Source organism: Lampetra fluviatilis, chromosome 18 (genome assembly GCF_964198595.1).
Source record: "Lampetra fluviatilis chromosome 18, kcLamFluv1.1, whole genome shotgun sequence".
NCBI lineage: Eukaryota > Metazoa > Chordata > Hyperoartia > Petromyzontiformes > Petromyzontidae > Lampetra > Lampetra fluviatilis.
In genome coordinates this window covers 2,801,287-2,822,518 of record NC_136292.1, presented here as the reverse complement: position 1 = coordinate 2,822,518, position 21,232 = coordinate 2,801,287, and the positions used below count along the sequence as shown (strand labels likewise).

Sequence of the window (21,232 nt, the reverse complement as noted above, 5' to 3'; positions counted from 1 at the left end):
ATATACATTTAGCCGCAGTTGTATCATTTGCACTATTTTACATCTACATTATCTTTCTGCACTGGTATTTTAGCTAATTGCAGCAATAAACACGACCAGATGACATACATTCGCAAAGGAAAACAAAACCAACAATAAACTGTCCAAAATAAATAATACACCAAGTTCAAAGAGTGCTTCCCACTGTTTGGAATATTACCGCAGTTCTTTCCAAACCCCAATGTTTTGCCCTTTTGACTTTGAACTTGCTTTGGAGTGTCACGCCGGAGGATATAGAGAGACATCACACAAAGCGAGGCCTAAGCCAACGACGAAGCCTTTGCCGAGAGCTGAGAGCCCAGGGCGCGATAGGGGTGGGGGCTGTGGGGGGCCGAGGAAGAGGGCTGGTGGGGGTTGTGGTGGCTGGCTGGCGTGGGGGTGAATTGAGTTAAAAGGCCTCTGGCTGTTTATGCCCTTTTTTTCTGGTGATATATACCGTATAAGCGGAGAGGTGGGGGGGGGGAAATATTTTATAATACTATCATTAATCCATAAAGCCAAACTGGATGGTGCAAACAAAATATATTTGTTTGTTTTTTTATTCTGGAAGGGTATTAATTTAAAATCTGATAATTTCTCTGCTGTGTATGCAACATTGGTGGTGGGGGGGGGTTCTACAATAAGGTTTATTCTGATTGATGATTTTTTTTTGGCCAGATTGCGTAAATAAAATGTGTGTGTCGTAAACCCTCCTCCACCCGACACAACCGATTAATAAAGGTGTCACGTGATAAACCAGCGTGCCAATTATATTTACGCGATTTGACCCCAAAATACATCGCTTTGAATCACAATGTTGATCCCAAAAACCTACGTGTGAAAGCTTAATTTTGCGTACACACCGACAGAATACAGTATGTATTATTGTTCAACTTGCTTGCCTCTCTCAGAAAGAAGAAGTGTGACAATAACTGTGAACAACGTTAATGGTAAATAACACAGGCAAGCCGGTATGTCGAACATGATTTAGTTTACGCTGCTTATTAGTTGACAAATATCACATCTGACTGCTCTATTACACGTACAATGGATTTGTATGTCCTCTGCCAGGGAAATAAATTAATAAACACAAAGTTAAGGAGGCTTGCATATCGACAGCAGCCTCCACTTGAGCCAATTTAATATATAAGAGCACCTGTATATTGCTTGTTAACACTGAGGACAATGAAGCCAAAGCTAATTCCTGGGAATGGGTGCTTGTAGGCATGGCCTGTCTGGCTGACAGCTCGATAAATTGGGAGTGACGTATCTAGGAAAGAGGCCCTCTCCCATTCTCCTCCTTCTCCTGGTGCCACTGTCCACTCCTTCTCGCATCTGCTAATGAGTTGAGCCCACGCGCGAGTTTAGCCGAGACTCTTAATATGGGGCCACGTTGCTATCGAGCTGATATGTTAATTGTAGCTACAGGACTCTAAAGCCACTGGGTATGTGCTGTGGTGTTGCTAGTCCATGGGGGGGGGGGGCCCTAAGCAGACATTATTTTTTCCTCTCCTCCATTCATACATTCACTGCAATACTACTGGAAATGTGACAGACGAGATGTAGACGAGAGAGATATGTAGTGAGATGAGAGAAATGTAGACAAGAATGTACGTATCCATAATACAAGTTTTTTGGGTTAGATTGCGAAAGCTACGTGTTAAATAATGTACGTAGTAAGATGAGAAAAAAGGAATTGCAGACGACATAGATTGATTGTATTTTTGTATGCTAGTGATCTTGTAATACTTATTAGGATTTGAATATTAGCTGATATTTTATGAACCATTATTTTTGGTGAATCTGGGACCCCTGAGCTGCTAGGGGCCCTTAACTTTTGCTTGAATTTCTTACGCCTATTTCCATAAATAGATATGTGAACTGTCATTGGAATGATAATGCCAATTTTTCTAGATAATTTTTTTTGACGGTTCTGCAACGGGATTATTGGCAATTTCCATTCATGAGTATTTGGCATGTGGAAGGAAACTGGAATACCTGAGGAAAAAAAAATCTGTGAACATTAGGCGATAACACTAATTTTAAATTAAAAACACGATGCCCGTGCGCAAAAAGCAACGTTTAAGTCATTGCATATTGCATGCTATGACACGTGGATTAGAAAGTTGGACACTGACAAAGAAAATGTAACAATAACTGAAAGGTGCACAAAGAAGTGTGGAGTAATGCATGCTGGGAATAAAATTGAGGGGAAGAGGAAAACGTGGATCAGAGCACAAAAGGAACTGAAAGACAATCTAATAAATGGCTTTCGGTGGGGAGTAATGGCACAGCGGTTCTCACGCTGTGCCATAGACTCTGTGAACTGGGTTTGATTCCTGGCCATGCATAATTTCAGTGGCCAGTGATACCTGCACTTTTTCTAGGCCTCCCTCCCCATAATCAGTGTGGTGACGTATGGTCAACCATCTCATGACCAACACTGTGTGAGGAGGCCTTCATCCAACAGTGGATTGATGATGGGCATAAAAACACTTTTATTTTAAAAGTTATTTTCAAGATAATTGAATATCCCAAAACATGACATGAAGGATTGAAAATGTAGATGCCCCAGTATTGTATAAATGACCGCAAAACTCAACGATTTCATGTAAAGGAATTGCACAATTAACGATCGGCATAATGAGGCAATAATGACCGAATTTCAGCTGAGACTGCTGTTTTGGTTAGAATATCCAAACTGGGTTCACAAAGTCATGTCTACTGCTTTTCCAAGTCAGCATCCACTCTAATTGGGTATCAAATCTCCTTCGATTTGATGGGAGAGGAAGTGTAGATTTTTATAAATAGAAATAAAAAATGTATAATTGTGGTGACTTTGCCACCTGTTCAGGTGAAAATATTCCCTGAATAAAATGGGACTTAACATTGGTAGGGTGTGCCCCTGTATGCCACCGCACAGCGCTAAACAGTGCTCCAGTGATGGTAATATTAATGGAGTTTTTTTATACTTAATATCCCCAGGAAAGTCTCGCTTTGCATGTGTGAATTGTGCGGCACATGTGCCGTTAAGCATGCACGCATAAAAAAGTGGAATAAAAATGTGAAGATTAAGCTGATTTATCATACGAGGAGGCACCATTTGTCGTTGGGAAAAACGTGAGAGAGTGCGTGGGGGTGGGAATCCCACGTAAAAATAGGAAATATTCCTCACCATTCCAAATATTTATTTATGTAATGAGGATGGATGATTACGGGGTTGTTATGTATTAGCACCATCCCAGCATTAATGTATTGCCAAGTCATGGGTGTGGCGGCCTCCCCATGCAAACTTCATTTATTTGTGATTTTCAAACACAATGAAGGGCTTATAATATTATCTGACTGATAAACAAATACCTATCACCGCACATTTCCATGCAAGTATTATTCGGAAAAAGCACACCGCTGTGTTTCTCAACTCGCATTCATTTTGTTTGCACTTTTCAGAAGTTGTGTGATTTATTGTAGCCGGCGGTACAAAACAAGTCAAAATCCTTCAACGTGTCAGCTTAAACAGTAATGTATATTGAATGTCAAAGAAAATGGGTCACTTATGAAAATTCAATTGGGGGAAAAAAAATTCGGCAAAAATAATGCAATGTGATTTTAACTCAAGGAGTGTTGTGATACACACAAAGAACCTCGCCATATGAAGCCTTGGCCCAGTTTGTTATCATGAGAAATGTGACCTTCAATTTTACCGTGGGTCAATTGCTTGAAAAAAAAAGTGCCCGATACCTTTTGTGTACCAGCTTTGTTGCCAATCTGATTTAAAATGCCAAGCGCACACACGCAGAACAGACACCCAATTGAAGACACAGTGTATCACACAATACTCACTCCATTTCTTAATGGCACATAATGATTTCAAGCACTAAACATCACAGTCAGATCATTGAAATTACATTCTTCTCACCCCCCCCCCCCGAACACACCTCCCCCCTCTACCCCTCCTCCTAATCCTCCCCTCCACCCCATCTCCGCCCAGATGTAACCATCAGTTGTTTGCTTTAACAACTATAATGGTCAAACCATTATCACCAGCAGGCCGGGGACACACAGGTTGCATGCAACATTGATGAGCGTGCTCAGAATTTTTACCATTTACTTCATCACGACCGTTATCTGCTGCAAGAGTTTTAAAACTGCTACTTGTCCTCCTTGAACTTCTCAGCTGTCTTCATATATTTTAGTCAATAGCCAATATAATTAGATCCCCCACCCCCCGAACAAAGTAACATAATTGAGAACTTTAAGTAATTCTAGATTTGAAGCTTTCGTGACTGCAAGGATTCATATTCGTAGGTTTTTTCGGTAAAGTCACGTAGGTAAAACATTAAAATTAATAAAAGTAAAATAAAATTTAAAAAAATCACGACGTTTCTGAGGCAACACAAGCTTCCACCTGAAGACGGAAGCTTGTGTTGCCTCCGAAACGTCGTGATTTTTTAATTTTATTTTTATTTTACTTTTATTAATTTTAATGTTTTACCTACGTGACTTTACCGAAAAAACCTAAGAATATAAACTTTAAGTAACTACATAAATCTGAAGCAGAATGCTTTGGAGAGGTAATGTTCTATTCTTGGCAATGTCAACGGCTCTCCTTTAGAATTTTACACGTCAGTTTTTTTTTTCTCCAACAAAATCATGCAGCAGGGTATCCATAATCATCTAGCTCGCTGTAGCCTGAACATACAGTTTAGAAAAAAATGTTAGGCATCCCGAAGTGAAGGTCAATTTTGCGCATCACTAAACCTTTATTTTGATGCCTTAATGATTACAATTAATCAGTTGAGCTACTTAAAACAATAACATTATTCAACATTAAGGGTTGTTGGCTGTAATGCCTGCAAATAAAATCTGCGTTCGAACTCTTTGTTCGAAATGCAGCTGTATTTTTATTTGGGAGTTCCTGTATTATGAGCTCGCATTGCATTGCGTTTATATTTTTTTCTTTGTCTTTAAATCATTTGGCAATTAGTTTTCCATTTGCGGCAGTGAAGAGTTCATCCTCATGGATTGTTACATCTCTATTAAAGCGCTGAGTGCCGCGTGGAAGCAGATGTCAAGCCTGGCACTTGTACGGCTGAGCCCTCCATTCGAAGACCATGGTTTATTTACTGCCATTAGCTTGTTTTCCTTGCTCCGGTTTTTGAATGCAGTGGACATGAATGACTTTTTTCACTTCACCACCCTAAAAGCCTTTATTACTGATGGAAATTATTATTCATTCTCCCAGGCTGTAGATAATTTTGTGGCCTTGAATGCATTAAGGGTATCTTTATTTGGGCTCTCGCTGAGAGCACCAGTGTTTATTGCATCATTAAACCGCTAAAAAGTCTGTAAAAAAACATGTTTGTGCGCATTGCCAAAATGGTTGTGTTTGCACCCGTGCGTAATGATGTGTTGTCCACGTGCAGCAGCCTCGTGTTGTCCAAACAGAAGTGACTCCCTGCATGCAATTGCCATCTCCATGCTTGTCTGATGACCTGCTGATTTTCAGCAAGTGCTCATCACATCTGTGTCAGCAGAGTGCCACATTTGCTGCTATTCCCACGTGTGGGAGGCCTTCCTTTTAACCAATACCAAAGTACGCCGCCTTCTGTGAAGTCTGCAGCAAATAGAGAACTGCACTTCAATTCACTCATAACACAGCAAAACTCGCTTGGGAATTCCATTTTAAAAATGCATTAAAACAAATGCAAATAGGACGTGGGAAATGCTAGACTTCTGTAATTTCCATCGGCAAAAAAAACAGATTTATGTTTTTCTAAGCATGATAATGGTTTGTTTGGCGAATTGATGACATTGCGGTTAGTGCATATCACTATGAACCTGGTGGGTTCAATTCCCAGCCACGGCCAACTTCAGTGATGAGTGATATCTGAAACGATAGCGGGCCTCCAATTTATACCAACTCACATTGACCAGTATGGTGAAGTATGGTTGAACAACCTCCATGACGGCCACTTTGTGGTCAGCCCTTCACCCAGCAGTAGATTTCTCAAAGGGCTATTTAAATTTTTCATTCTAATATTACTTTTGACTTGGGGGGGGGGGGGGGGGGAAGAAATGTCAGTGTGTCTTTCATTTTAAATTCTTTGTGGGATAATGACCTGCTGGCAATGACAAAAAAAACTAGTTGTGCTGCCTTTATATGCATGTCCCTTCAGCCCAAATGGTTTCATGAGCTTTTAGATCCCAGACGTAAAGATTATACCATCAGCGTCTTGGAATAAGGGCACTACATCTGAGCTCCAATATATGCTTTGGACGAGCCTTGTGGGATACACTTAGTACAGAAGGGTGCAGTCGTGAGTTGTGATTTGGCAAGCGAAGTTGGGGCCAAGGCCAGTTCAGATCGGAGAAAAGATTTAAGAAATGTGTTCATGATCAAACAAGATGGGATCCAAGGTTCAGCACCAGTATCTAGTCCGAAAAATAGACCAAATGAAATATATGTTTTGTTCGTTTGATATTTAACAAATAATGTACATACAATGTTGGCAGGAGACGCATTGCATTTTGTGTCTTTTTTTCTCTCTCTCATGGGTCATATATCCTTGCTTTTTTTAGTGTTCACATATATACGTGTAACAAAAAATCTATCATTACACATGGAACAAAGCTGCAGTGCATCACTCCGTTGAGTGAAAATGCAATAACTGTGATTATGGAAAATGCTGGGTTCCATAGTCTGTAAAAAATGGATACCCTGTGTGTATTTGGCTACCTGCAAACATACTCGGTCTAAAGAAAATGAGCTTGAAACAGTGGCTGCACACAAATTAGTCACGCGTTAGTATTTGGGAATTGTGGCCCGGTGCGAGCATTTGATTCAGACTCTGCCAAGGACAGACCGGGGGAGTGGGTGGGGGGAGAAGGTGGGCGAGGGTGGAGGGGTGTGGGTGGAGGGGTGTGGGTGGAGGGGCGTGGGTGGAGGGGCGAGGGTGGAGGGGCGTGGGTGGAGGGGCGTGGGTGGAGGGGCGAGGGTGGAGGGGTGTGGGTGGAGGGGTGTGGGTGGAGGGGCAAGGGTGGAGGGGTGTGGGTGGAGGGGTGTGGGTGGAGGGGCGAGGGTGGAGGGGTGTGGGTGGAGGGGCGTGGGTGGAGGGGCGTGGGTGGAGGGGCGTGGGTGGAGGGGGGTGGGTGGAGGGGCGAGGGTGGAAGGGTGTGGGTGGAGGGGGGTGGGCCAACAAGAGCTGTGCACGTGACTCTCCGTTGTAAGATTATTTTTATTGACTTGCCCAGTTCGATTTGTGAAGCGATTGATGGCACCGCACCTGATTCCGGGAGAATAAATAGCAGAAATGCAAATGAATCAAAAGGGAAATGACTCCTTCTGCTGCGCATCCCATAAATCCACCCCTTTTTGTATATCGCGTGTGGGTTTTGGGCACTAACACAACATTGACCCTTACCGTGTGATTTGGGTACCTTTTCACAAAAGAGTTTCCGCAACCCTAGGCCGCCAACCCCCCCCCCTCTATTCTGTGCACCACTCTTGGCCCCTGTCCAGATCTGTCTGCAGAGCCGTGGTAACACTGGCTTTTAAAATGTCATCCACACAAAATGCAAGCTTTATGTATATAACGGTGTTATTGTTTGCATGCTAAATGCCCCGTCATTATATTTAACTGCTGCTAAATGACACCCATTAAGGTACTTAAATGGGTCATCATTCAGTAACTGCCTGTAGTTATAGTAACATTCAAGGGCGGCTGAAAGTCAAACGTACGACTAGCTGAATAAAGGATTTTTCGCATTTAAAATTCCTTTATGAATTACAATGTAGAGGAATGAGCGGTGTAATGCTTTTCTATAGAGTTCATCCTTTGCTGCCTCATTTTTCCCCTTTTCTGCCAGTCAGGAGATCCTCATTATATCATCATCTCTCCAAGAGTAGTTGAACCAGATATTATGATTGATTTTTTTTCAGTGTTTGCGCAGAAAGTAAAACTAAATAAATAAAGAACGGCGCATGACGGCTGGGCCCGTGGATCTTTTTTCAAAAGTCGGCACGATGAAAATGTCTGGGAGAAATTTGTTTTCAGAGGCAATTTGATAATGAGCCGGAGGAGAGCGCTTTTGCTGCACTCCCCCTGCTTTGTTTTTCTTGCGTGAATAAAAGCCGAGGGGGTAGGATTACGGCTGGTGGCAACAGCGCAGTCGCGTTGACATGGTGCCGCTCTCTCACCTGTGTTCGTGCTCTAAGGGTGCTGTTTTACAGCGCCAAACAGCTGGTGAGATGTGCTTCCTCCTTGTCGAGTGCTAATCAATGTACAGCGTGTGCCATGTGGCTGACGGGGGCCTGGGGGGGGGGGCTGCTGCTGATGCTGCTGCTGTGTGCCGCTTGTCATTGTGTGGTGCAGCGATGGGGCAGAAGAGGAGAAGCTCCAGTGCCCTGGCCATGGAAGTGTTTGAGCATCATCTCGGCAGCCAAATCCTCCAGGTGAGAAACAAAAACAACTTTTGGCACAAACTGACTGAATAAAAAGTCACGTAGGAATGAGAAAAACCCGTGGGGGGGGTGGGGGGGCTTTACCAAAGCATCAAACTTCATTCGTAATGCTATGATTTTGGAGTGGTAATTTTTCATATCATTCGTGGCCGAGGTGAGAAAACAATAATTCGGGAACGTGACAGACTGGGGTGTGGCATTGCCCCTGCCCCTGACATTTGGCATATTTGAAAGGAAGAAATAAAGGAAGGGCAGAATCTAATGTGTTGTTCTAGCCATTTTCAATTTTCAAGTTTTCACGGACTTTATTCAAATTCACAATTTCTGTGACTACCATGGCCTCCGTGTCAAAACCGTAGCCTTACTCATCATGAATTTATGCTTTCATCTACGTCTCCATTGCATTTGACTGTGCTCGAGTCTGCGCGAGTGATGAATGAATCAATACATCAGCCCAGTGCAGGCAGCACTAAAATCTAATGTTGCCAGTTGCCAATATCCAACGGAAACCAACGATATGTAGACAAGAGTTGAAAACGCGCAAACTAATTGTTCGAGAGTACACACAGATTCAACTGTTGGTTAAGGACTCGTAAACAGAGGAAACATTAATCAAAAAATAAATCCAGATTAAACAAACGTAGCAGATCCTCTTTAAAAGACAACGACACGATTACACAAGTGTAAAAAATAATTGGATGCAGTGTAGTGGACTCCACAGAGGTCAAAGTGATGATGACCGTGCTGCTGAGAGCTGCCGGTTATGCCATGCCATCACGAACGCCAGGCTGAGCGCGCAGCCGGCTGACTCCCAGGTTGATGCCAACTGACCTACCAAGCAAACACAACACATCTGATCCATTTAGTTCGGGTCTTTTTTTTAATCACCAGGTTTGGGCAACCCTTTTAATCAATTTGGTTCAATTTTCAATCGGATAAATTCCTAAGAGCATTACAACGCTCTACTAAAATGTCTATATGGTATCATCTTTGCGAGCATTAGCATGACCCCCGTGTTACATACAGACGGAGATAATGGGTTGCTGCTTTCATCCTTACAGGCTCCACAAACTCCTGGATATTACTAAAGATGGGCTAAAGTGCCGCACTGAAAATGCACGTCTTGTGTGTATTATTGGACAACTGTTAAAAGAGCTTCATAGCTCATCGGATTCCTCCAGTATGAATAAATAAATATTCTAAATATTCAGATATACTCTGTATTTCGGTGGCAAGTGTGCTCATATAATTTTTCCAGAAGCGAGAGTGTCACCCTTTGCAATAGGATACCAAAGCACATTGTAAATTATAAGCTGAGCACTGCTAACTGTGGTCAATTAAACGTGTCAATAAATAAGCACAATTCATTTGACACAGATATGTGTGTTATATATTTATGTGTCTACAACGCAGAAATATTAAAATTAATGTTACCTCGTTACATAAAGGATAGTGACATTTTTAGCTTTTTTGTACACTCAGTGAAAGCATAAAACAACATCTTGCCACTAATTTTTACTAACTAATAAACGCACCACTACGTTTTACATTCTGGAGAGGTGTTTTATGTATACAATAGATATGTACCAATTCACACCCACCCCACACCCGCAACCCTGCTCACCACCACCAAATTTGTTGAGTTGTGATTCGTGATTCAACGTCAAGATTGGATTCGATGAAAAAAAACATTTTAGTGGCAACTAGTGGCTGCAGCAGTCACGTGATCTCTTTACACACAACGTGTATGACGAGAATAGAACACGATTCACACGCGCATGGTTCGGTGCACTTATTGCAAGCTTACGAATCATTATTGATCGATGAATTGATGCGGTGTTACACTTGTGATGTAGAGAATTCGAGGTGAAAATTATTAGTGGTGTCACGATGACGAGAAGTTATGCAGGAGGTCGTGTGTTCGATCCCGACCTTGTCAATGCATGTGTTGTATATTTGGAGTTAACATCTTCTCTCTCTCCCTGTGTTCGCGTAGAATTTATCTCGTTCCTTCGGTTTTGCCCCGCACATTTTGAAACGTGCGTGTAAATTAATTGGCTGTGACTATGAATTCCCACGTGTGATTCTTGTATGAGCCACTTTGATCAGCTATCTCGTGTGGCCATGTTGCCTCTGAAAAATAACAAATAGTTAAGCGGGCTTTTGCTGGTAAATTAAATAGTAGTTATGGTATTTACTCGATAGTAGGCGTGTAACAATGCACCGATTCAAACATTAAAATTAGACACATTATTTAGTGATGCTGCCTTTGCGCTGGCACCCAGCGCATATAAAGAAGGACTCAAAAGTTTTCTCATAGTTTTGGGAATTTACGAAAAACGTCACATAATTTGTCGGTTATTCCTTTTTTAAGGCAGTGTAATTTTTCAACAATTAAAATTAATTTTCATGTTCAGAATACATGCTTTTAATATTTTGTGCGAGAATGAATAATGTATTATTTGTGCTAATGATATGCTGATGTACTTTTTAGGCTAACAGGGTGGGCAATAATATACAATCGAGACCAAAATATATATTTAGAAACGATCTTGATGAAATGGTAAAAACAATACAAAAATGGTTCTTGAATAAAATAATGACCTCGAATTATGGCAATTCATCAAATCAACGGTGGTTGCCGAATGTGTCATTGTTACGTGCCTATTATAGAGACTAAAATAACCCTTGGCTGTGTAGGTTAATAAAAGAGACAAAGCAGTAATGTATCACGATGTACATAAACAAATAACAAGGCTCCAGGTTATTGCCACACATTTTAAACTCATAAAATCTTAAGCAGTCATGGGCTGCAATCATGTGCGTTCAGCATGAAGCTCAATACCGAGCAATGTAACGATAACCTGACCTTTGATTACTCAATTGTTTAAACAGGACAATAAACATAATTCTGTTCAGTTGCTGTTTTATAGACATTTCACACATCCACACGTATGTTTCCCCAATATTAAATCATATTATTCATATGTGACTTCTAATAAAGTGCAAATGCTGAATAGCTTCATTCGCTTTTAGAGTTTAGTGAAAGTGGTATATTGAATTTTCTCACCACGAGTCAATTGTCTTACTCCTGCATTTGACCTCGCAACCCAGAGCCCTCTTCAATAAGACACTATTTTTCTTGTTCGGCTTTCACGGGTTCTACAATAAATGATCTGTCTGAGACCATGTTCAAAGCGTTGCTACACAGCTCTGTTTCATGTGTAGTTTATTACTTATTAGCACTTAGCAACCAACCATCCATTCACGATCTATTAACCAACGTTATTCATCGCTCAGATCAGCGTGTCCTTTTCAAATATATTTTTTATATATTTCCAAGTATTTCCGAAGAATCTCTGCTTCACACGATGCACTGGTGTCTGCAAAACTACCATGTTTCAAATACACGAATTTCTGTAATCACCACCTTGATGAAAGCAGTACCTTTGCAGCCTGATGACGGAACATTTTAGATTATCCTTTAAAATAATCGGTTTGTTTTCATGTTGGCACTTAAAACACACAGATCCTATTGCATTTGCGCAAGACTCAAGTCAATTGTTGCACAGTATGCTCGGCGATGTCTTTGTTCAGAGGCATGACTAATTTAACCTTTTTACCAAATGTTAATGAATTTTTTTTTTTATCCGCGGTATAGATTGTTTTCTAACACACTTGTCCATAGCGAATCAATTGAAGTCCCCTTAATGTTAATGCAAATTGCTTGTCAGGAAATGACAGATGAATACATTGGGCGCATGTACACTGGCTACGAAAGAATACATTAGGGGCGAAAAATAATTCCAATGCCGACATTGGGATTATTGAAGTTTGTGAAACATGTCTGTCAGCTTTGCTGCCTCTGTGGAATTTGAGTGTCACAATTAGGGCCATATTTAACCGCTGAAGATTAATCAATGGATTATCCGTCCCAGACGAACCTCAAATTAGGGTGCTCAGGTAGCCACCATCTAATGTCTTCCATTACAAAAGTCAATAACGCTCCAGCATCTCTCCACTCAAGCTATTGTGAATGTTTTGCAAACTGTCCGACATACGACAGCAAACAAACTTAGGACGGATGGCTCTAACCCCTGCCACTTAACACAAGCACGGAATCAGCTCAGCAGCAGCAGCCTTGAGTTATAGGCGTTCCTTCTCCAATGTTATACAAAATATACAACCGTAAATGTTTGTTTAATTTACCATTGAAACGTATTGATCCCTGCACTCGATGTGTTGCGTTCATTGCATTGTCTCGCTCGTGTCTTGCAGTCCCTGGATGGTTTCGTGTTTGTGCTGAATTTCGATGGGAGGTTCCTTTACATATCAGAGACGGTGTCTATATACCTGGGACTCTCTCAGGTAGGACGTTCTCCGGTCGCACTCACCATGGTTCCACATTAACTTTCCATGATATCGGTTCATGCCAGTGTTGAAATTCAATGACGTGTGGTAGAGTCGGGCAGTGGGTTGGTGCACTGTGGCAAGTCAATGTCAGATGTTTGGAGCACTGCTTTAAAGCAGCTGTGGGCAAGAGTTAATCAGCAATGTATCAATTAAGCGTCGGAAATGCCCTTTCTGTATTGGTGGCACCTGATGCCGATACAATGCAATTTGTATTTACGTCGCATCTAAATGCAGCAGCATGTCGGGATGCTTTACAAAAAGCAGTTCGTGCATATCACGGGGAACCAATTAAAATATACGCATATAATTTCATATTTAATACACTTCATAGATAGTATCCAGTCACAGGCAGAACAGAAGACTTGAACGAGAGCATAGAATCGGTGGCATGAATAACCAGGGGGCAAAGGATCTCCAGACTATGGAGATGCAGCCAGTCATAGGAAGTGGAGAAGACAACAGGCATGGAATTAGTGGCAGGGATGACGGGGGGAAGGAGTTCCAGACCACAGAGATATTGGCAAAGAATGAGCGACCTCCCACTGAGTGGAGGTCGACAGAGGGGTTTGAGAGGAGGTCCGACTCACTGGAGTGGAGAGCACACAAAGGGGAGTCGAGCGAGATAGGAGAGAAGGTAATGGCGCTGGTCATGAAAGCAATGGCTGGTGAGCTTACACGGTGTTTGATCCGATCTCACCTCATGCCACTAGCCATTACGCAGCACCTGACAATACCAAAGGTATTCGATATTCAGCTCAGTCATTCTGGTGGTGCAATGGCCTGCAGCGGGATGGATCGTGTAGAGGCACCCACAATGAAGGGGCAAGTTACGTGTCTGTACAGAAAGTACAGATGCAGAGGTGTTTCAATGTTATTACCGTGCATGAGTGGGTTTTCTCTGGGCAAGAATTCTCGAGAAGGAATTTGAGATGCGGATGCATTTTGATGCGTCCGCAATCATCTATATTACATTTTTTTGTAGCAACGTAACTGGCAAAACATTCCACAAAGTGGCGTCTTGAAATTGAGTTTTTTTTTTACCCAGCGTTTCCTGGGTAAACAAAAAAAAACGTGGTTATTAATTTAAACCTCCAATGAAGTAAATTGAAGGCGGTGTTAAATATTAAGCTTTTATGTGATGACTGGGATAAATGAGGCAGATTAGCCCAACTAAAAGTTTTGGCTCCTTTTCGTCATCTGATTGAGGGAATGTGCACATTTCATCCAACTGGCAATCATCGTGGAAGCCACAAGAGTAGCATCAAAAGTTTATGACGCATGTCTAAAGTGTTTTTGCCATTGAATCCATTAGTAGCTTTCCCATTGCAATGCTTCAGAGAGCTGTCTCTGATAATGCCTACATTACCAAGTATGATGAGAATCCAGCATTAATGCAACGATTAAACGCTACAGACACTTGGCAGCGGGAATCGTCTGTGATTGGATTGGACGGTGTCTGAGCGGTTCACCTTCCTGTAGCTGTCAACCTCTGTGGCCTCAGATCCGCGGGCGACAGAAAGCATCACCATCGTTTTTTTGCGACGCCTGCCTTCAGGTGAAGCCTTACAGTCTCGGAAAAGGGCATAATTGTTGGAGCCTGTAATGAAATTAATGGATTAATTGTCACACAAAGGACAATTAACTACCCATCATGGATAATTATGGACCAGTAATTGACACTAATGCTGCTTTAACCTTCAGAGTTTGTAATTACTTGAAGCAAGAATTTGTTCTAACGAGTGTTTGCTGACACCCCCCTAACATGAAAGCAAAGTCCAAAGTGTGTTAACAGATGGCCAATTTTTACACCAAATGACTCTGTAATGTTGCCAACTCTCTTGCACATTGTCGTTTCTCCCACCATCCCATTTCCCCCAGGGCACTGCATAATGAAGTTTAGAATTTTTGTATTTATATGACATGAAAAATCAACAGCTTTAGAAGGGGGGGGGGGGGAGGAGGAAACTTAACTATTATTTATTTATTTCGATCACTTATTATTGGCAACGAATTCACATCAGACTTCATTACCACCTGGAATATGTGAAGCATTGTGTTCCCAGATGCAAAATATAATAATTAGTTTGTAAGCAACACGTATCATATGGTCAAGCTGGCACAATAGGCTACAATTTTACCAGTACCTCAAATTGAGCAAAATGCTGCTCGTTAATAATTAAAATAAACAAAAAGCGATAGAAATTATACAAAACCGCACAAGAAAAAATACAAACTCCACAGACTGCGTTGGGGGCGGGCTGCCGAGCCAAAATTGCTGAGAGTGATCTTTTGAGTTTGGCCTCAGATTATTCGATGACTCAGGGCAAGAGGCAAAAATTGATTGCAGTGGCAGGATGATTGAGGGGCCTATCTGCTGTGCGCTAGCTAGCTCAGGACGCGTTGATAATCGGCGCCAATCCCTCCGGTGATCTTACACCCTGGGCCCCCCCCCCCCCAATACCGTGGGCGGTTGGGCTCACGATGCGTGCGCGCGTGTGTATGTACACACACGCGCGCACACATGCACGCAGGTCCGGGCACACACACACACACGCGCGTGCACACTGTATCGGCATCCACAGCTGCCGGAGCGTGAAGTTGATCGATGCAGCCGGGAACACATGGGACCCGTTGGGACCCGCTTTTGAAAAAGCCGGTCGTTTGTTTTCAATTAATTAGCAAACCGGCAGCATGGGAAATGGCGGGCAGGGCTGAAATGGAGAGATAAAGGGGGATCAGAGATTTGCAGTGTTTACCGGAAGGTGTTTTCTATAATTATCCGACAAGGGCAAGTGCATACGCAGAGGAACAGCATGCTGCATGTATTTTCTTCTGCCGCGTTATAATAGTAGGCCCTGCAGTAACACGCGCTTCTTCACATTAGCACTTCACAATTGTATTTCATTAATAAATCAATATGCGGCATACATTTTCGATTGAACCACAATTTAAAAATATCACTTCTTGTTATGTAAATTCTCCACTGCGTGCAATGTTGTACTGATAGTTTTCCCAGATGTAATAGGCGTACTTTATACGTGTGAACAATATACAATACATAATCCAACGTAATCTGTCCTATCACATACAAATGAATATTTTAAAATGTAATTCCGTTCGCGAGATTAAATTCCGTGGAACCATTGTCTAAACGCCAATGTTAATGCATTTGTGAACGACGGCTTTAAAACAATTATCTATAAAAATATCCAATCGCTGCATTTACATTCTCAATCCACCTATTTTGCCGTAACCCCTAGCTCACGATGTCTCCATTGCTCCTCCACCGAATCTCAAAAACATGAATCAATAAGTGGATGAATGCATTTTTAAAACCTGGTAAGATTTCTCCATCGGAGAATAAACCAAATCAAAGTATCACCGGCCAAGCTGCGCTGTGGACTGCAGCCAAGATCATCAGACGGAATTCAAAATATATTGTGGAGGGTATCCTAATTTGGGTGATATCTTTAGACAGGGATTGCAGCTTCCCATTAGTTTGATGGCTCTTGATGGGGCTGGCAGGCTGACTTGTGCTTTTTGGATAGGGGGGAAAAGGCCGAGTTGTCCGTCATTGCTCTCTGACAAGGACACAATTAGCCTATTGAGTTTAGGAGCCAAACGTTCCATAAATCTCCTCCGAAAAGCAATGGACTGATCCTTGTGTACCCTAATGCGGGCTGACTGCTTCGTGGATAAACGGCCCATAAATGTTATGTGTAATTTAGTCACCGTGTCAGATGACACTGCACAAATTTACATTTCCAATTTTCAGCGGCCGCCGCTGATGTTTTTTTTTAGGGACTGTTATCCTCACCTCTCCCTGCCACGGAAGGTACCCGAGGAAAGAACGGCTCCTGATCATAATCAAAATTTATACTGTTTTGCTATTAACGATCATGGGGTAGTCTTCTCCCTCATATTGCTAGGCAGCCCGGAGAGCCGTGGGTGGCATATCACATGATAAATTCCTCATTCTTTAAAGCTGGCATTGCTCATTGGAGATTTATTGTCTGTAATGAATAGTTTTCGCCAGGGCCTTGGCGTGGGAGGGATGTACTCCCCCCCAAAACAACAAGCATTTATTCAGCAAAGTAAATTCTCTGGCAGAGGACCAGCTCGCCTGCCTAAAGGCCCCAGGATTCCCATTGATTCTTACCGCTGTATGTTTATAAATGCTTTACTGGAATTACGCACCAAAACAAGGGAGTAAAAATAGGCAACTCTGTGTAACGAGTTTAAGTGCCTCCATTCAATACGTTTTTTTCTTGCGTGTGTTTTGTTTGCGAAAGAAGTTTTGATATTTTATTTCACGTGTACGATTTTTTTCTCTCTCCTTTGTATCACAATGTTATTTTGTGCTTTAAAAAAGATTGCATTTTTCTTCTTCTTTTTTTTGGGGGGGGGGTGTGTGGAGTAGCTAATCCACGTCTGTAAAGCTTATTTAATGTACCGCATTTTCTTCGCGCTTATGCGTGGCACGCTGAGCACACAGCAAGCCATGTGTAGAATAAAAGGGAGAATTCCTTGAAAATGAAAAGGACGCCAGCTTCAGCAGTTACAATGAAATATTCATTTGTTTATTTTATGTGAGCACATGCACTATATCCACTTGTCCAGAGTAGCTTTATTATTGGCATTTTGATAAATGAGCCCCTTCTCGTTCGTGGATTCATATGTGCTTAGGCATATTGTGTTGCGATGTTCACAAGCTCATGTGGATATTGCACAAGCGTGTGCGACTATGGGCAAGCGAGTGTGACTTCGCAGCTGTGCATAAAAATGTGTACTTATACAGAACGTAGTCGAAACATTTTGATTGAAACATTTTTCGGGGAGGGAATCAATGTTCACGGCCAAAAAGATTTTCCACCAATATGAAGAGATGCTCGAAGGGTTTGGTAGATTGCCTTTTTCTCTCGCTTTTGTTTGCCGAACAATATTACTTAATTAAATGCATTTATTTATTTGTTTGCTATTAGAGCACAAGACAGCCCGCCGTGTTATTGGTGCCACTGAAGTGCCAGCAGCAGCAGTGGGAGAAATGCATTGATATTATTTACATCTTGTGTGCAAGGGGATAGAATTGCTGCTATGGCGTGATGATCAGCGGCACACTGCACTTCAAATCCAGGGGTCGCCGGCTTCGATTTCATTTTCCGGCATGACAGTTGAAACAAATTGCGGAACTTTCTTAAATCCCCGATCCCTCCATTCACCCGGCGATGTGAATGGATACATCACAGCTTGTCGATCGGCAGGTCGTGTGTGTGGTAGTGGGGTAAAGTGTGGGCACTCCCACCTCTTCTAAGATGTTTGGTCAGCGTGGAAGAGTAGGCCAAGTACCCTACAGAGGGGCACTCATTTGCTCCATGTAGTGGAGGCTCATCTCCCACCAAGTAATTGCAGGGATACACTTTGCATTCATCTTTTGTGTCCATGTGGCCATGAGGAGTGTGTGCGTGCACGCTTGTGTGTGTTCGTTCGTGCATGTATGGGGAGAGGTGGTGTCGTGGTTAGCGCACTGCACTATGAACCATGCAACCCAAATTCGATTCTCGATCACGACCAATATTTGAACCGGTCCTGGGCCTCTGCTAAGTCGACTCAGCCTCAAATGATTACCTGGCGTGATAAACATCGCCACTGGGGAGACAAAGGCGGCCGGGCATGGTGCTGGCCACCCACCCCCTCGTGTGATGTGCCAGCCTTCATAGGTGCTCGCTAACAGCACTTGCCCCAAATATCTGTTCAGGCTAAAAGGGGGAATATTTGTCTTTGTTGTGTCTTTGTGTGTGTTTGCCTCTGGCCAGCGTTAAAGACTAGGCCAAATACCAAATAGAGGGGCTCGCCTGAGCTCGCACGAGTATGAGCACCTCTCTGCCAGCAATAATTTTGCTGCTTTTGTCATTTTGGCGACCCAGCTCACTCTTGTAAATGAGACCCATTGCCGGCCTCTTAAATTCTCTCCAATTCAACCGCAGGGCTGCACCTTCACCACGCACCTATTGTTGTGTCCGTGCGCGCATTATTAGCAGCATTGCTCGCTGTTCGACGCCGCGTCCGTGCGTGCGTATTGGCAGGTGGAGATGGCTGGGAGCAGCGCCTTCGATTACGTGCACCCAGCGGACCACTCCGAGCTGGCCGAACAGCTGGGGATGAAGCTGCCTCCGGGGAGGAATTCCTCCCTGCAGGCGGCCGCGGAGGACGGCGCCAGCTCAGCCTCCTCCTCGCAAGCGGAGACGCCAGAGCCGAGTGAGTGCGAGGCATTTGATGACGAGCGACATCGCGATTCTATTTAGATTTAAAGCTTTCGTGACTGCAGGGATTCATTTTCTTGGTTTTTTCGGTAAAGTCACGTAGAATGGAAATAATAAAGTAATAAAAATAAAACACGTCGTGAGAATTATTTTATTATGTTTTATTTTTATTATTTTATTATTTCCATTTTACGTGACTTTAGCGAAAGAACCAAGAAGATGAATCGCGATTCTATTTTGACATTTTTGTTTTGTTTTTACCAGGTAAGGCCCACTGGGCTATATTGTTGTTTTTTCACAAGCGACCTGGCCACACGTGATAGAACGACCACGTGGCTTATCGCGTGGAAATGTATAGGCAGCCAAATACCCTAAACGAGTCTTTTTTCTTAATGTGGAGGGAAAAACCAGAGGGGCCGGAGACAAATACAAGTGGCCATGGGGAGAGAGAACACGTAAACTATAAATATACAGCAGGCGTCCGGGTCGGGATCGAACCCACGACCTCCTGTAAAACAGGCGAGGTAGTTAACATCTCACCACCGTGGCGTGCCTCACTGCATTATGCATAAATGTAACGATTCAGCCACCGCCCCCCACCACCCCCCCCCCCCCTTCCTCGCAACCACATTGTGGTGTATTTTTAACACTTCTAGTGGCTGTAGAAGTCATACAAATGAATGATATTCAGCACAAATGAGCTGAAAATAATTAATTCTTAAAAGTGTGATTTGATGCATATAGTTTATCATTTTAACTTTCGATTTCCCCCCCAAATTTTTATCAAGATTGTGCTATCGGCATCATGTTACAAAATAAATTATTTATTTGGAGATCTCATAGACCCATGCAGCCCTTCATACTCAGATAATGGTCCACAGAAACGGATATACAGAGCTCCCTCAAAGTGCAGAACCAAATGTAATATAATAGCTCTTTTTGTGCAGTTATCAGTGACTGACCTGAAACCATCAATTCAGCACACTTGAGAACCAGGTTTAACCACAGGATTCGAACCCAGGATCTCAGCAGTGCCAGCTCATCATTCTGATCCCTGAGCCATGAAACTTTCTCATTTCGAATCGATTTTAATCGATGCACCAACGTATGATAACACCCATAATACATGAATACAACACAAATCTCAACAACATCAAAGGCACAAAGACAGTCCCTTGGAGAATGGAGATGGCCTTTAAACATTAAAATTGTTGCCTTGCTTTACCTTCCTCAGAGGAATGATGAGCTGACTGAGTAAACCCTGGCATGTATTTGAACTCATGTCTTATACATGAGAAGCCTGCTGTGGCGCCAACTGTGGCTGTGTCCCAACCTAATTCACTGCAACCGCAGACGATTTACGCCGAGATGCGATGAGTGGGAGGCATGTTTGTGTTGATGTATAATTCAGTGGGTTCTGCCTCCGTATCACAGAATCTCTGATCATGTGTAACGCTTCTCTGATTGTTGTAGTTGAACCACCAACCTTATTTGTATCCAATAACAAACCAGACATGTGGTTCCACTGCACTGGCAGCTACTTTCAACATATTGGCTGGAAAGCCATAAGATACGTGTTAGGGTTCTTGGCTTTGTTATAAGCCATGTTGGCTACATAATCTGGCACCTTAGTAATGGATTTACCATTTGGCTTAAGAGTGTGCGTTAGTGATCTGCTTAAAGATTTCAGTTTCCATGACGTTGCATTTTTTTTGCTTTTGGCCTTTTTTAATTGAATGGATTCTTGAAAAATAAACAAACGACACCTCCTACCTATAAGTGCAATCAATGCGCACATTTGTTGGATCATAGATTTCCATATGTCAAATCCTTAAGCTTGGTGAGCTACAGTTCACGGGTACAATTATCGAAAACATGCACCAAATTTAATAGCGTTGTCATTGCTTATTAAACGAAAGGTTACTCAGGATAAGTCAAGATTGTGTGTTTGGTATAATTCCACAAAGAAAACATTTGGTTTACTACTCTATAGCAATACATTTATTCCACCAAAACCACTATATTGTGTTAAAAACATCCAATCGTGGTGTAAATCTTCCCCATGTTGATTTATACA

At 42.5% G+C, this 21,232-nt stretch overlaps 1 protein-coding gene across 3 annotated transcripts in view; it reads left to right on the top strand.

The window, feature by feature from the left end:
- The window catches only part of LOC144937090 (neuronal PAS domain-containing protein 3-like), a 108,110-nt gene that overhangs the window by 65,011 nt on the left and 21,867 nt on the right, over positions 1 to 21,232 (top strand). For 2 of the 3 annotated variants that reach the window (XM_078864343.1, XM_078864342.1), the window contains exons 4-6: positions 8,394 to 8,473; positions 12,761 to 12,850; positions 18,979 to 19,150. In XM_078864343.1, coding sequence (XP_078720469.1) covers positions 8,394 to 8,473; positions 12,761 to 12,850; positions 18,979 to 19,150 — 342 coding nt within the window. Of the gene's footprint in view, positions 1 to 8,191; positions 8,265 to 8,393; positions 8,474 to 12,760; positions 12,851 to 18,978; positions 19,151 to 21,232 lie in introns of those variants that run through there. The other variant, XM_078864344.1, reaches the window with a different exon arrangement.